The sequence below is a fragment of the Wickerhamomyces ciferrii genome, contig 00223, assembly GCF_000313485.1.
Source record: "Wickerhamomyces ciferrii WGS project CAIF00000000 data, strain NRRL Y-1031 F-60-10, contig 00223, whole genome shotgun sequence".
Classification (NCBI taxonomy): Eukaryota; Fungi; Ascomycota; class Saccharomycetes; order Phaffomycetales; family Wickerhamomycetaceae; genus Hansenula; species Hansenula ciferrii.
Genome location: NW_011887517.1, coordinates 24450 through 42404, shown reverse-complemented (window position 1 = coordinate 42404; position 17955 = coordinate 24450). Strand labels below are relative to the sequence as shown.

The 17955-nt window shown below is 30.5% G+C and overlaps 6 protein-coding genes across 6 annotated transcripts; 3 read left to right on the top strand and 3 right to left on the bottom strand.

Annotated features, from left to right (window-relative positions):
• Positions 1-418: 418 nt before the first annotated feature.
• BN7_5636 (Siderophore iron transporter) lies at positions 419-2362 on the bottom strand (the record flags this gene model as incomplete). The annotated part of the gene is made up of 1 exon (XM_011273808.1): positions 419-2362. The coding sequence occupies one exon, from the start codon at positions 2360-2362 to the stop codon at positions 419-421; it is 1944 nt and encodes a 647-aa protein (XP_011272110.1).
• Positions 2363-4332: 1970 nt separating this feature from the next.
• BN7_5635 (Siderophore iron transporter) lies at positions 4333-6285 on the bottom strand (the record flags this gene model as incomplete). Its single annotated transcript, XM_011273807.1, has 1 exon — positions 4333-6285. One exon carries the CDS (start codon positions 6283-6285, stop codon positions 4333-4335), a length of 1953 nt encoding a protein of 650 aa, XP_011272109.1.
• Positions 6286-8662: 2377 nt separating this feature from the next.
• Positions 8663-10597, top strand: BN7_5634 (Siderophore iron transporter; the record flags this gene model as incomplete). Its single annotated transcript, XM_011273806.1, has 1 exon — positions 8663-10597. The coding sequence occupies one exon, from the start codon at positions 8663-8665 to the stop codon at positions 10595-10597; it is 1935 nt and encodes a 644-aa protein (XP_011272108.1).
• A 2127-nt stretch (positions 10598-12724) lies between these two features.
• BN7_5633 (Siderophore iron transporter) lies at positions 12725-14659 on the top strand (the record flags this gene model as incomplete). Its single annotated transcript, XM_011273805.1, has 1 exon — positions 12725-14659. The coding sequence occupies one exon, from the start codon at positions 12725-12727 to the stop codon at positions 14657-14659; it is 1935 nt and encodes a 644-aa protein (XP_011272107.1).
• Positions 14660-14830: 171 nt separating this feature from the next.
• Positions 14831-16321, bottom strand: BN7_5632 (Y+L amino acid transporter; the record flags this gene model as incomplete). The annotated part of the gene is made up of 1 exon (XM_011273804.1): positions 14831-16321. One exon carries the CDS (start codon positions 16319-16321, stop codon positions 14831-14833), a length of 1491 nt encoding a protein of 496 aa, XP_011272106.1.
• Positions 16322-16701: 380 nt separating this feature from the next.
• BN7_5631 (cell envelope integrity protein TolA) lies at positions 16702-17862 on the top strand (the record flags this gene model as incomplete). Its single annotated transcript, XM_011273803.1, has 1 exon — positions 16702-17862. The coding sequence occupies one exon, from the start codon at positions 16702-16704 to the stop codon at positions 17860-17862; it is 1161 nt and encodes a 386-aa protein (XP_011272105.1).
• Between the last annotated feature and the right edge of the window lie 93 nt (positions 17863-17955).

Here is a 17955-nt window from a genome sequence, read left to right as displayed (position 1 = left end):
GGTGAAACATAAATTTCAAAATGCTCTAATCCAATTATTCAATGATTCACTCAATAGAGAATATTTCAAAGAGCCCAATAAAAATTTTATTAGGCATTTTAATTACAAATTACTACTCAAATGTTGACTTATAATTTAAGTTATTGGTGATTATATAAGCACCCAAAACAATAGCCGTTTATATCCGAAACTCAAATATTAATTAAATTACTGAAATTTTTTATTAACTGTTCTTCATTATTAGGTATGATCAATTGAAAGGAAATGTAATGCAGAAGTGTGTCTTATAAGTTCATGGGAGCATAGGCATTAGGTGGTATCAAAGTGACACAGTCCACTACGTATTGTTCAATATGATTAATCATTCTTTATATATAATTATAATTAAATACTATCATTAAGTTCTATAAAAGGGGAACTATGATTTTTGAAAAGGCTCATCTAAGAAATCAGTAATCTTTCTCCAAAATGGTTTTGGTTTACCATCGTCTCTTCTCTTTTGTTCAGATAATTTGAATTCAACAGCATTTTGTGTATCACCCAAGTAGAAATTTTTTTGAAACAATGAAGCGATAAATGGAATAGCAGTGACTACTAAAGAAACAATAAAAAGGTAATAAGCAGTATCAAAATAAGCTTTTATAGCACCTTGTCTCTCTGGTGAATCATATGCATATGTGCGAATTGAAGTTATTGAACCAAATAATGTCAAAACTTCTTCATCAGAAACAGAAGATGGCATAAATTTTCTTAAATTACCAGGCATTTTACCTTGCCATATAGCACTTGAAACAGCAGAGCCAATAGCACCACCAATAGAAGACCACTGAAGTAGTAAAGAAATGACTAATGCAGTATCTTGATGAGGAACGGAAGCTTGTGATGCAACTTGTGAACCAACACTTGAACAAGCACCACCAATACCTAATAAAATCTCAGTCCAAACTAATGCACCAGTAGATGCATGATCATTTCTTGCCCAAAGTGTAATACCCATCGAGATTAACTGTATAGTAAGACCGAAAACTTGTAAGTATTTGGTTCTATGTGTATATCTCTGAATAACACCCACAACAACACCAAAAAAGCATAATGACATTGTTAGTGTATTATTGAAATAAGTCCAATTTTGATATGAATATTCTTTGATAACCCAAACATAGGATGAAAAATAAAGCATCTTAATATAACCTGCAAACATATAAAAGAAATCAATAAAAACAGCAGTCATGAATGTTCTATTCAATAAGACTCTCTTTGGCATTGATGGGAATGGAGCAAACCAAAACTCATAAATGGTATAAAGAATTAACAAAATTGCACCAACAGCAATCATTGCGATAATTGAAGGATTCTTCCATTGATTCTCAGCTCCTTGATACAATGAGAAAGGTAATAACAAAAGAGACCAACCGAATCCCATCAATATCAATCCAAAAAGATCAATTTCAAGAGATTGTTGCCATAAAAACTGAAATTTCTGATTTGTGGATAATTCTCTAAAATGGAACGTTTTCGGTTTTTCTAAAGTTTCAGAAGCTTTTATCTTGATATTCTCCTCAGCTAACTTAGCAGCTTTATTGTCTAGCCAAATCATAATGAAAATAGTTGGAGAAATTGCAACAGGCATAATAATGGCAAACATACCATACCCCCATCTCCAATTGCCTTTTCCTAAGATAGCTTCCACAATTAAACCGGCAAACCATGTTGTGATTAAGTATGGCGAGACCAAGATTCCAAATAATAAACCTCTATATTTTAAAGGTGTTAAGTCAGCGGCAATGATTGAGTTCATCAATGTAATACCAGTACCACCAATTGTAACAAATACTTCACCAATAACATAAGCACTGATTGTTTTGGAAGCAGCAACAATGATATAACCCATCATATAAAGCACCAGCACCAAGATATAAGTGATTGGTCTTGAAGTAACATCAGAAAATTTCGCCAACATTGGTTGGGAAACTGATGACATGATTGAAGTTGCAATTTTTAGAGTTGAAATCATAGAATGATGGCCAAATGATGATGTCGCATATGGGGAATAGCTGGATGTTGTTGAGCGATCCAATGAATAAACCCAAGCACAGATTAATAGTGATAGTGCTAAGGAAATTCTAAACCATTTACCTTGTTTTGAAGTATCCATTAAAACTTTAACATTTTCAGCTCTTTGAACACCACGAGAATGATAAACTTTTTGATTTAGTGAAGAAGCATTATCATCAATTACATGTTCATCAAGAGTTTGATGTGATTCATTGGATTCAATTTCATCTTGAATATGTTTTGGTGAATCTAATGAAGTTGTTTGTTGAAGATCAACTTTTTTCTCATCAACGAAATTTTCAACCATTTTGAAGCTTGCGTGAATTTATTTTCTATAAGCATAGATCAAAATGATAAAGAGGATTTGCACACTTTTAAATACCCGATCATATAGATCATATACTCTTTGGAACGGTTCAAATAGATCATCAAATATACATGTTTATTATCATCTACTTTAAATGCCCGTCGATAAATTAGGTAAATGTCGTGTTGTTTTTACGGCGTACTGGACCCTGATGAATCCTGATTCACTGGAGATCTGCTATGTTACGGTGACACCAAGAGTTTTATAAGTGCTCAATTATGTACATAATACATTATACACCCATATTTTGATTATACTGACATGTTCACCGCTCACTGTATATGTTATATCTGAACATAATTATTGCTTTCAAGATTGTATAGATCATCAAATTTAAAAGAACTATAGTTGTTCAACCATGGTATTCAGTATTCAAACAGAAATATTTTGATAGATCTCGCTATGTATAAATTGAAGAAATAAAAGTACTTTATTTTCTCTAAAGAATACATTTTTTCTTCTAAGTTTCAACTTATTATTGTATATGCCAACTCGGATTTTTCACAGCTGTTCAATTAAGCTTAATTATAATTTGCTCATGCCTGGGGTACAAAAGAATCAAGCCATTCGAAAAGTTTTCACCTTATATCTAGGCAAAATAGAAACTAACGTCCATTTTTCAGACCGTAAAGCTTTCAGCTCTATATTAAACTGTTTTCTTCGAAGATAAGTCCACCAATAGCGGTAATATAATGTATATCATTTTGTCTTGGTAAGGTGTTTGTCACAATTTAAGCTTAATACCCGTTATGAACTATCAACATTGTGACATTAATTGCGATACTTCTGCCTGTTTATTGGTCACTTTTAAGTCTGATACTTGAAGCAAGAACAATAGGAGCGAATTTAAGGGTCCACTGCATAAATAATGCGTCAAAAAGTACTTATATTCGAATATACATCCCGCTTAAGTGCGCTTTGAAACTCAAGAAGACCTCTTAAGATTTCAAGATATGATTATTGATTTAATAGACTAGACAATAACCATGATTTTATGGCGAATTGTGATTTGCATTTGTTTACTTATTGATCAAGGTTCAGAATTATGGATCATAGATGATAAAAGATCTAGTCAGATGGTTAGAACCGATCTTTACCCAGAAATCAAGCGCCAATACTTGAGTCGGGTCATCGTTATACTAGAATGTAACTAATGTAATAGATTAAAATTCAGGCAGTAATCAGGTAGCTGATATTTGATCCTACAAACTTGTCACATAAGATCGAAAAATAAATAAATCACCAAAAAGAAGTTCATTATGATCATTAATTTGTTTAATCCATGAATCAAATAACAAATTCTTTATGGCTCTGTATATTAATCAGCTGATATTATATCTTAATCCATTAGGGGTAACTTAATCATGAACAAGCCTGAGAAAGCCAATTGTCCGATTATAAGTTAAACCCATATTAATGTATATAATTTTTAAGCTAATTTGATTATAGCGTAATTAAATTGTGAGCGTAAAGCCAAAAATACTTTTCACCACCGATGCATCTATTAAGCCAACATATTGAATTACTAGTAAAAGCCTTTCAAAAGAATACATGAATGAGCTGTTAAAGAATGACACCAACAACACTTGATTATTGAAAAAAGGAAGTGCAATTCAAAGATCTTTAAAAATAGGGAGTTTTATAAGATACTATTATTATACATATCTGCTGCCCATATCGATTACATAATCTGTTATATAATAGATATGTATATAGCGTGCATATAATTTTTCATGATAAAGTTCAGTACTACAATTTTTATATTTCAAATCAAATTATCAAAAGTATATATTAAAATTTTATTAAATTAACTGAAAACCAAAGTACAGAACTATTTACAAAAAGGTATTAATTAATGAAAATCAAATTAGTTGTAATAAGAGAGATTATGCAAATTTCATAATAATGATCTAAGCATAAGTTCTTGTTAAAGGTTCATCGAAAAATGCCTTAATTTTACCAAAAAATCCAGTTGGTTTTTGACCAGATCTTGGATCAACATTTTTATGCTCAACAGCATTTTGATGATCACCTAAATAGAAATTTTTTTGGAATAATGCAACAATTAATGGAATAAATGCAATACCTAATGCTGGGATATATAAATAATAAACTGCATCAAAATATGATTTAACTGCACCTTGTCTAATTTCTGAATCCCATGGATAATTACGAATCTTGGTAATTGATCCAAATAATCCTGCAATTTCTTTATCTGTAACTGATGATGGTAAATTTTTTCTTAAATAATATGGAACTTTATTTGACCAAATTGCTGAACCAACAGCTGAACCAATAGCATTACCAATTGATGACCATTGTGATAAAAGAGAAATAACTAATGCAGTATCTTGATGAGGAACTGAAGCTTGAGATGCAACTTGTGAACCAACAACAGAACATGCACCACCGATACCAATTAATAATTGAACCCAAACTAAGGCAGCAGTTGAAGCATTATCATAACGAGCCCAGAAAACAATACCTTTTGCAACGATTTGAAGAGCTAACCCGAAAACTTGCAACCATTTAGTACGTTGAGTATATCTTTGAATAATTCCAACAATAACACCAAAGAAACAAAGACCCATAGTCATTGTATTATTATAATAAGTCCAATTTTGATATGACCAATCTTTAATAACATAAACATATGAAGAAAAATATAAAGTTTTCAACATACCACCAAACATATAGAAAAAATCAACACAAACTGCAGTCATAAAAGTTCTATTAATTAACACTCTTTTTGGCATTGATGGATAAGGAGCCCAAGTAAATTCATAAATTGTATAAATGATTAAAAAAATACCACCAACAACAATCATGGCAATCATTGAAGGATTTTTCCATTGATTATCAGCATTCTTATATAATGAAAATGGTAATAATAAAAGAGACCAACCAAAACCCATCAAGATTAAACCAATTAAATCAATTTCTAAAGTTTGTTGCCATATAAATTTTAATTTTTCTTGTCTTGTCATTTGAGTAAATGTAATTGATTCTGTTGAAATTAAAGTTTCAGGTGCATTTAATTTAGCATTTTCTTTAGCTAATTTATCAGCTTTATTATCTAACCACATCATAATAATAATAGCTGGAGAAATTGCAACAGGCATAATAATGGCAAACATACCATAACCCCATCTCCAATGATCACGACCCAAGATAGCTTCCACAATTAAACCTGAAAACCATGTAGTAATTAAGTAAGGAGAACCTAAAATACCAATTAATAAACCTCTATATTTTAATGGAGTTAAATCAGCGGCAATGATTGAATTCATTAATGAGATACCTGAACCACCAATTGCAACAAATACTTCACCAATGATATAAGCACTAATTGTTTTTGATGAAGCAACAACGATATAACCTAAAGTATATAAAACTAAAGCTAAGATATAAGTTGCAGGTCTTGAAGTAACATCAGAAAATTTAGCCAACATTGGTTTGCAAACTGAACCCATAATTTTAGTTGCAATTTGTAAAGTTGAAAGCATTGAATGTTTATTAAATTGTGAAGTTGCATAAGGACCATAATTATAAGTTGTTGAAGAATCTAAAGTATAAACCCAAGCACAAATTAAAAGGGAAATACTCATAATAATTCTAAAAAATTTACCATTTTTAGTTGAATCCATCAAAACTTTAACATTTTCAGCTCTTTGAACACCTCTGGAATGATAAACTTTATGTTGAGATGAAGTATCAGTATCATCATTAATATATAATGGAGTTTCTTTTTCAGAATCTGATAAATTTGTTTTTTCTTTAACTATATCAGAACTTGAACCATTATCATTAATTTCATGAACTTGTTGAGCTTGATCAACTTGAAATTGATTTTTTTCAGACATTATATTGATGAATAATGATAAACTTGAAAGATCAAATAATTTGAGATAACCTTATGAAATCTATGGATTTACAAGTTTATTTATATATATAAGATACATTGCACATCTTGATCAAATAGATAATATACACATGTACAGTACAACACAAATTTTTTCATTCATCTAGGGTAAAATGGGTAGTAATTTGTAAAGAGTTGATCAATTATCATACAGTTCTATTATACCCCCGAAGCCAAGACCCCGGTATACCTTTTTCTTTTAAGAGTTAATGAGACGTTATAGGTTTAACTTTAAATGTTCACCTACGATGCGGCCTAGTACTGATTCAAAAGGTATACAATTTCCATTATAACGGAAATAACAAGTATTAAGAAGCAATAGAAAATAGAATAAAACTGTTTTATGTATAACGTTAATTAATTGAGATCCTAACTTTGATTTCATACGTTATTTACTTTCAAGTTTCCTAGTTTGTTTAAGCTTAAAGACGATATTCTAATAGTAAATAATACGGCCGTTATACACAAATTCATTATATAAGCAAAGTCCTGCAACTGCCAAGAGCGCTGAATTGAAATTTATTGGAAAGGCTTACGGGGACCACTCCCAATTGGGAACAGTTCCCGTTTGTATTTTAATCAACCGTTGCATAATCAGATCAATCAACCAAACAAACGTACAAAGTTCAAACTGTTATTGGATTGAATCACCGACAATTACTAGTAAATGCATAGAATATATCAAAAGGACAAAGTGTATATGGTATATGGTATATGAACAGTCAAAGTGTCATATCGAATAGTACTAATACCATGAATATAACCACCAGTGTTGAAACCATGGATTGTTCTTTCTTTTTCCATATGGTTGTATTGTTACTTATCGAAAATTGTCTTGTCTAGAAGCGATTATACAAACGTATTACTAGTACTAGCTGGCAATACGCCCATTAAATTAAATGTACGAATCACGATCAAGATTCAAAACTAGAACTTTATTTAACCATAAAACGTATTTTAAACTTCATCAACAGCAAAATTGCATGCATGACTATTTAACTAATCGGTACCAGAAAGCCGCGAGCAGCTGGCCAGCCTGAGACCCTGTAATTCGTGAATTTTAAGGGAGAATTCAAGTTTTAGTTAGGTTATTACAAGAGTAGAACTTCAATTATATGAAAGCATTTGATAACATCAATAGTAAGCTAAACGTACTATACAAATCAGTTTATAATCAACAATGAATAATTTAAATCTTGATCATAGGTACTTAATAGCTGAACCCTTAATATTACATAACACTTCAGGAAAGCATTACTTAATCGCTCTCTAGTTTGGGTGCGCATTCTCCTTTGCATTTAAGTATAAAGTTTAAAGCTATACCAAATAAAAATGACTGCATTATAATTATGGAGTCCATGATAATATATTTACGGTAACGAATCATTGATGTACAAATACTACTCGTAATTTTCAAATAAGCCAATCAAGAACAATCATGAGGGATATATTTAAGTTGGTTGCTTAACATATCACCGGGTACTTCATTTGGTTTATTTATCCCTCCACCAAGATATAATTAGTAAAAGCTGACATGAAACGTCTATTCAAGTCAATTTCCGATGCCTCATATCTTAATCATACGTTTAGGCGACGTTTTGGGTTATATTGCGAATTTTTAATAGGCCGTTTTTTCAAAATGCCCAGCCAAAGCGCTGCTGAACTGGTGGCCTGTAGAAGCTTCAATTAGGATCAGAAGTTAAGCTTATTTAGACTTGGGGATTATATACGCTACGGGTAAAACTGAAAGTACAATTATCTCTATTTTGTAAGGTTTACATTGTCATTTTTGACCCCATTCAACTCTTGCTGTGAAATGTGACAGTTCCAAAGCCTCTCTATGAAAAAATCCTGTTGTATCCGTCGCTTTTAAGTATCAATTAAGTAGTTCATATTTTTATAACATTTCAATAGCTGTCTAACCATAAAAATAGTTACTTTTTTTATGGGTGATTTTCGCTTGGAAAAAGAAATTATGGTGGCCTACGTATCAAAATTCAGTAGTAATTGATGGTAAGTTGAGACTCTTAAGATTTTAAATCATGCTGCAGAGATGGACATATAAACTTTGGTAGTAACTAGTGGAGGTATCATACTATCAAGAGGGTATCGTAAATGTGGTTGTATCATGTATGCATTAATCATTAAAGTATAATGGAAAATTGTTGATCCTTTAAACAGCTCTTTGATTAAGATGATCAATTTCTTGGAAATGTATTTAAATGATAAACAATCCTAATTTATCTATTTGATCTAGTACTTTAATAATTTAAACTTATCATTGTTCAACAGTCTTCTTTACAAAACAATTCATCAAGATGACTAAAGACGCTGTTATTGCTGGTGAAAAAGAAGTTGAACTTCATCAAACAACTTCATTAGATTCTCCACATCAAATCCATGATGAAAAAGAAGTTCATGATGATACAACTGATGAATCATCATCATTAAATCAAAAAGTTTATCACTCTAGAGGTGTTCAAAGAGCTGAAAATGTTAAAGTGTTGATGGATACTTCAAAACAAGGTAAATGGTTTAGAATTTCTCTTGCTGCTTCATTATTAATTTGTGCTTGGGTTTATACTTTAGATTCTTCAACAACTTCAAATTATTCTCCATATGCTACTTCATCATTTGGTCATCATTCAATGATTTCAACTTTAGATATTGCTACTGCTTTAATGTCATCAGTTTGTAAGCCAATGTTGGCAAAATTCTCTGATGTTACTTCAAGACCAATTACTTATATCTTAGCATTAACTTTATATGCAATGGGTTATATTATCGTTGCCGCTTCTAAAACTATTAGTGCTTATGTTATTGGTGAAGTTTTCGTTGCCATTGGTGGTTCAGGTATTTCATTAATGAATTCCATTACAACTGCAGATTTAACTCCTTTGAAATATAGAGGTTTATTAATTGGTATTTTATCATCACCATATTTGATTACTACATGGTTTGCTGGGTTAATTGTTGATGCAATTTTGGGTAAAGGTAATTGGAGATGGGGTTATGGTATGTTTGCCATTATTATGCCTGTTGCTATTTCACCAGCTATTGTTATTATGCTTTGGTTAGATAATAAAGCTGCAAAATTAGCTGAAGAAAATGTTGAAATTAAAGCTGCTGAATTAGCATTAGAAAAACCAAAAACTTTTAGATTTAGAGAATTAAATCATACTGAAAGAATTAAATTTTTATGGCAACAATCTTTAGAAATTGATCTTTTCGGTTTAATCTTGATGGGTTTTGGTTGGTCTCTTTTATTATTACCATTTTCATTATATAGAGCAGCTGAAGGACAATGGAAAAATCCATCAATGATTGCAATGTTAGTTGTTGGTGCTTTATTTTTAATCTTTTATGCAATTTATGAATTAACTCTTGCACCATATCCATCTATGCCTAAGAGAGTTTTAATGAATAGAACTTTTATGACTGCAGTATCAATTGATTTCTTTTATCAATGTGGTGGTATGTTAAGATTATTATATTTCTCATCATATGTTTGGATCATTAAAGATTGGTCATATCAAAATTGGACTTATTTTAATAATACGATGACTATGGGTCTTTGTTTCTTTGGTGTTGTTGTTGGTTTGATTCAAAGATATACACATCGTACTAAATATTTACAAGTTTTCGGTTTATCTTTACAAGTTGTTTCAATGGGTATTACATTATGGGCTCGTTATGATCATGCTTCAACTGCTGCTTTAGTTTGGACCCAATTGTTGATTGGTATTGGTGGTGCTTGTTCAGTTGTTGGTTCAAATGTTGCATCTCAAGCTTCAGTTCCTCATCAAGATACTGCTTTAGTTATCTCCCTTTTATCACAATGGTCATCAATTGGTCATGCTATTGGTTCTGCTATCGCTTCAGCTATATGGCAAGGTAAAATGCCAGGTAATTTGAGAAAATATATGCCATCTTCAGTTTCTGATGAACAAGTTACTACATTATTTGGATCATTAACAGATATTCATAAATATCCATATAAATCAGAAGAAAGACAAGGTGCTATTAAAGCTTATTTCGAAACTGTTTATTATATTTTCGTCCCATCATTAATTTTAACAATTGTTCCATTCTTGACTTCATTATTCCAAAAGAATTTCTATTTAGGTGATACACAAAATGCAGTTGAATTTAGACAAGAACAAAGAAGAAATGAATATTCTTCAGATAAACCTAAGCCATTCTGGAGAAAGATCACTGACTTCTTGGATGAACCATTCCAAAGTGCAAAATAGCGTAATACATCATAACGCCAAAATAATATAATTTTAATTAATACATGTTTATAGTTTTTTTAATACCAATCAACTTATAACTTATAACCTATAATCTATACGATCTAGATTTTATTACCCAATGCAACAAGATGCACCTCCACCCAGTGATTACATAACACAAATTATAACACCGCTCCCAGAATTCCATGCGTAACGGGAACCACTCCCAATTGGGAGCAGTTCCCGTGAGATAAAGGCTGCTAAACAGGATCCGAACGGGTTTAGTACAAATTAGGGAATCAAAGGGCTGCTTATCTTGTCAATTCACCCGAATTTTAAGGAATTCAAAGGGCTTATTCACAAAACAGGTCAAGTGTAAGTAGCTTTGTATTTTGTTTCTAATCGGATAATTGAGCTTAAGCCTTATACCTTTGTTAAAAAGCTTAGGCTAGGTTAAATACAGTAGAGCAAATCAAATCAATTAGCTTACCATTTCAGGCAGATGAACTGCTTATAAGATGATAAGCTTAAATTGATCTATAGTTGTAGATTCATATATTCAATCAACAACAATAATTAACCCCAAACGAAGTGACGCATTTTGACAAGCACATCGCTGATTACATTTTTACGCCTGTTTCCTTTGATCAAACAATTGAAAGCTAACGCTGTTTGTTCCCAATTGAGCACGAAATCCATTTTCCCACCCTGTAAAAATGATGGTTCCCGTTTTTTTATAACGTGCGTTGATATACAGTGACAGAAAAATTATTTGAAAGGAGCAAAATATTCATGAGATTTATATGGAACATGGTGCAATTATTTGAAGTGAATTATGAATGATCTATTTGGTTCTCATTGATTATTGGTTATATTCATTGTAAGTTGCAAGACATTGAGCTGAGCCTTGAAGCACATGTATATAAAAAACCAAGTTAATTAAGAAGCATGACATTGGCCCAATGCTATTTCCAGCCTCCAGGGATCTAGCTCTATTTATCTAGAATTATGATTAATATATCGAGTCATATATATGAAACCGCAATATACTTATACTCTCGAGCTTCATGTCAATCCTGGCCACTGGTTAACCCCAACCATTATCCCAAATCTTGTTCCTAGATCTTTAAGATAATTGGTTCCAATTCCGATTAAGTAAGGGTTGCCTCATACTAATGTACGTACCAAGTTCCAACTTACAAGATAATATTATTACTGCAAGATCCCGAAATTTGAACGTTTTCGAAGTCCATAACTTTCTATGATCAGGTAACTACTTTGAAGTTTGAAGCGGATATTCCTTACGGAAGAGGAAGATTAATGGTCATAATTGATAAGTCATATATACTTACGTACTTCCAAAGCTTTCAAACTCCAACGGCCTGTTTGCAGATATATGCCGCATTTGAGTTATAAACTTCAGTAACTACGACGAATAACGAATCAAGATCTATATGTTGATGTCGGTGAATAGCAACTACATACATGACTACTAGTAATTAGCACAGTTACAACTTACAAGTAGAGTACAATTATAGCCGGTATATAACAATATAATTATCTATCATTCAAACCTTATCGAGATTCGACCCAGCCCCAAGATTTTACTCACCAGATCATGTTAGTAGTGATGACTATCACAACTCACGAGCTGCCATCTCCAAACCTTCAATATAGAACTAGATGATCATTATTGGCCACTACGTCTGGTCTCACCATGTGTGATAAACCTTCGTGCTTAAATTTGAGATGATGAGATCTCTCACAAGAGCCAAGAACACTTTAAGCTTATTCTCAACTTTCAACCGTCTCACAACTTTTGGCTTGGTCCGCAAAAGTCATCAAGAGATTCAAGCTTTAAATTTTGATTTCTGTTATGGGTGGACATATTTTTAAAAGAAATTTTTGTTTAATCGCGATATTTCTGTTTATTTGTTCAAATTGTTTGCATAATTGGACATATACGTAGAACGTCCGTAGAATTTTTTTTCCCATAATCTTGATAATCTACATTGTGGATCATAGCACTATCCGTAAATTCTTTCATCAACATGGAAATTGGGTAGCATATATAAATGCATTGAAGAATCCGCTGTTTTTCAAATTATTTTTGTTTGTTGAATCAGTGCTTCATTCAATATCCAAATGACTAAAGACGCTGTTGCTGAAAAGCAAGTTGATTTACACCAAACAACTTCAATTGATTCTCCAAGACCTTTGGAATTACAAGATGATGTTGAATTGAAAGAATCACCAGAATCAATAAGTGATGATACTTCATCATCATTAAACCAAAAAGTTTACCATTCAAGAGGTGTTCAAAGAGCTGAAAATGTTAAAGTCCTAATGGATACCTCTAAACAAGGTAAATGGTTTAGAATTTCTCTTGCTGCTTCCCTTTTAATCTGTGCTTGGGTTTATTCATTAGATGGTTCAACTACTTATAATTATTCTCCATATGCTACATCATCATTTGGTCATCATTCCATGATTTCTACTTTACAAATTGCAACATCAATCATGTCATCAGTTTCTCAACCAATGTTGGCAAAATTTTCTGATGTTACTTCAAGACCAATCACTTATATTTTAACCCTTGTTCTTTATATGTTGGGTTATATCATTGTTGCCTCATCAAAAACAATCAGTGCTTATGTCATTGGTGAAGTTTTCGTTACTATTGGTGGTACTGGTATTAATTTAATGAGTACAATTACCGCTGCTGATATAACTCCTTTGAAATATAGAGGTTTATTATTAGGTATTTTATCAACTCCTTATTTAATCACAACTTGGTTCTCAGGTTTAATTGTTGATGCAATCTTAGGTAAAGGTAATTGGAGATGGGGTTATGGTATGTTCGCCATTATCATGCCTGTCGCAATTGCTCCAGCTATTGTTATTATGATGTGGCTAGATAACAAAGCTGATAAATTGGCTGCTGAAAATATCAAGATTAAAGCCGCTGAATCATTAGAAAAACCAAATACTTTCCATTTTAGAGAATTAACTTTTGTGGAAAAATTAAAATTCATCTGGCAACAAACTTTAGAAATTGATTTAATTGGTTTAATCTTGATGGGGTTCGGTTGGTCTCTTTTGTTATTACCATTCTCATTATATGAATCTGCAAAAGGTCAATGGCACAATCCTTCAATGATTGCTATGATTGCAGTTGGTGCTGTCTTATTAATCATTTACACAATTTATGAATTCTGGGTTGCTCCATATCCATCAATGCCTAAGAGAGTTTTGTTAAATAGAACATTCATGACCGCTGTTTGTATTGATTTCTTTTACCAATGTGGTGGTTATGTTAGATTATTATATTTCTCTTCATATGTTTGGATCATTAAAGATTGGTCATATCAAAATTGGACTTATTTCAACAATACTTTAACAATGGGTCTTTGTTTCTTTGGTGTTGTTGTTGGTTTAATTCAAAGATATACTCATCGTACCAAATATTTACAATCTTTCGGTTTAGCTTTACAAGTTGTTTCAATGGGTATTACTTTATGGGCTCGTTATGATCATGCATCAGATGCTGCTATTGTTTGGACTCAAATCTTAATTGGTATTGGTGGTGCTTGTTCAGTTGTTGGTTCACAAGTTTCTTCACAAGCTTCAGTTCCTCATCAAGATACCGCTTTAGTTATCTCATTATTATCACAATGGTCATCTATCGGTGCAGCTATTGGCTCAGCAATTGCTTCAGCTATATGGCAAGGTAAAATGCCAGGTAATTTGAGAAAATATATGCCATCTTCAGTTTCTGATGAACAAGTTACTACATTATTTGGATCATTGACAGATATTCATGATTATCCATATAAATCAGAAGAAAGACAAGGTGCTATTAAAGCTTATTTTGAAACTGTTTATTACCTTTTTGTTCCTTCATTAATTTTAACCATTATTCCATTCGTTACTTCATTATTCCAAAAGAATTTCTATTTAGGTGATACACAAAATGCAGTTGAATTAAGAGAAGAACAAAGAAGAAAAGAATCAGATAAACCTAAACCATTCTGGAGAAAGATTACTGATTTCTTGGATGATCCATTAAGAAAGGAATAATTTTTGTATATATAATATTTGATTTTTTTTAGTTTAATAACAACTTCATGTTTGATGTTCCAAGTTTAAGGAACAATTTAATAAATATAATACATTACGGTTCATAATAATTTAAAAATGACGTAGAATTTAAATGCAAATATATACCTAGCTCAGCTAGCGCCCAGCGCCCTAATATAATGATTTTCTTTTATAACGGAAATACCAATAGATCCCACCAGATCCTAAGACTGCAATACCAGTTAATGGGAAAACATAAAATGGATAATCATTATTTAATCTATATTGTAAAGGTGGTGGTATGAATGGGAATAAAGCTAAAAAGATATTTGAACCAAGGAAGATGAAATTAAATAATTCAAAAGAATGCCATTTGTTTGGATTTAATCCCCATTTTTCTCTGGTTTTGTTAAAATGTAAATAAATTAACCCTAATGCAACGAAGATATTTACCCAAGTACCTGGATATGCATATAAATTAACAACAAATTGATAAATATTACCATATTTTGGTGGTATAAGTAAAATAATCACAGTTATTAACCAATGTAAAAAGATTGAATTCTTTAAGACTGCAAAAAATGAAGAAAATGGTAAAAAGCCTTCTTTTGATAATTCTTGATTTATTCTTGAATGTGAAAATGATACAGCAAGGACATTACCAAAATTTGATAATGAAATTAAAATTGGTAATAACCTTGATGTTATTGATTCTCCCAAGATTTTGTTAAAGAAAATACCAGCTATAACAACACCAGAATCTGCAAATTCTTCTTTAGGTATAACTAAATAATATGATAAGATAACTAGGAAATATAAAATTGTTGTTATTAAGACAGATAATGGAGCTGAGACTTTCAAAGTTTGATGTGGGTTCTTGATCTCTGATAAAACATAATTTGCATTTTCCCAGCCTTTGAATGAATAAATAACTTGTAATAAAGCCACTGAAATATTGTAAGAATTACCTGAATAATTAGGATAATTTTGCCAAATATTGTTAAAATTATCATTTTGAGGTATTTCAATTAAATTCAAATAAGTCAATCCACCAAGGAATATAATAATCATCAAAATTAAGATTTTGGTAAATCCTAAGAATGTGAAAACTTTGGTACTTGAATTTGGATGATATATATGTAGATAAATAGCAAATGTGATAACTCCAATACCAATGATTCTTGGAATCCAATCATTTATATGTTCATCAAACCCCAAGGCGAATAAAATATATTTCCCAAAAGCATATGAATTACCAGAACTAAAACCTAATAGCACAATTTGAAAAGCATAAATACATTCAATCAATTTTTCAGGTCTTGTGAATACTCTTTGTAAATAATTTTTTTCACCACCAGATTTTGGTAATTCTAAACCAAATTCTAAATAAACACTTAATCCACAGAATGTTATAATACCACCAATTCCCCATAGTATTAATGAAGTTCCTATATTTCCTGATAATGAAAAGATTAAACTTGGTGTACTGAATATCCCTGTACCAATCATTTTATTTATGATAAGAGACATGCAAGCGAAAACACCTAAATGAGGTTGAGTATGTTGAGTGTGTTGATGTTGTTGATCTGAGTCATGATGAATCTCTTCATCTCTGGGTATTAAATGTGTGGATTCAGTAGCTACCTGAGTCTTGTGGATCATGATACAAGCAATATATCCAATTAATCAGCTTGAATAGTAATAAAACAATATAATATAAATCAATATTAATCAATAAGAATCAATATAAATCAAAAATCATAGTTCAATATGATTCACTGATATGGCGTAATCAATCGTGAGTGGTAAGGGAAACATTTGATCTCACTTTGATTATTAATCGTTTACATAATCAGTATTCATTACATAATAATTATGTCATAAATTTCCTTTCTCGCGAATTCTTATTTTGATTACTTTCTCCATTTTTCAGTATTTGATAATTAACCGCTGACTGAAGTACTAAACATTTGTTTTATTATCTATTGGCTTTTTATTGATTGTTGTATTGGAATTTGATTATCAACATGGCACAAGTACATATGAATGGGAATAAGCATACCATAAATACCCATGAACAACCACAGGAACAAGTACAGGAACAATCACTTGAGGATAGTATATCTTCATTGTTATCTCAAGTTTCAAATGATTCATTAAACTTTGAATATAAATCAATAACTTCATCTTTCAAGAAATCTGCTAAATTATTCATAAATAAGAAATTTTTGGATTCATATAATATTATTAAAACAATTATATATGAAAGTATTGATTTGAAAAATCAAAATATAATATCTGAATATGAATTTATAAATATTTGGTCATTATACTTTAATTTATTAGATATTTTTTTGAATAAATCAATCATATCCATACCTAAATCTGAAAAAGATTCAATTTATCAAAAATTATTTAAATCAAATGAATTTTGGAATATTTTCCAGAATCAATTAAATCAAATTGTTGATCCAAAATTAATTGTATTACTAGTATTAATTAAATTAAATAATAATGAAATTGATACTGATGAATTACAAAATTTAAGACAACAAATTGATTTATATATGGTTAATTTCACTTCAATTTATAATATAAATGATCAGCTTGCAGAATCAAACCATGAGAAATTACAATCTTTTAATGAATTATTAGAAATTTATCACGTTTTCCTTTTATCAAAATTAAATGAGTTTGAAGAAAGTGAATATTTAATAAATTCAAATCCATATATTTTTGATAAAATTGAAATGATTTCAAAACTTTATCAAACAAAGAAAGATATAGAAGAATCAATTAAAAAGCAAAAAGAATTAAAAGCTAAAAAAATTGAAGAATTAAGGAAAAGAAAAGAATTACAACAAAAAGAAGATGAAGAACTCAAGAAACAAAAAGAATTTGAAAAACAACAAAAAGAATTGATTAAATCACAAAGAAATCATAATAAAAAAATCTCAAAATCTATAACTTCATCTAAAGATACAACAATATTTGAAATAATCAAAAAAAGATTTTTTAAAAATTCCCAACTTTTACAAAATAATCAAATTTTATTCATTATATTCACATTGATTTCATTATTATTATTTGTTAAAAATCATAAAATTTTAACATTGAACAATAAAATTAGACCTATTTTAACCAATATCTGGAATAAATTGAATACCACATTGAAAATGGCATTCCAAGTAACATATATGTAAATAAAAAATGGATTGGTTTGCTAATAAAATTGTAGGATTAGAGAGAGAATATTAAAATCATTGATCTATTTTAACTACTTATATATAATACCC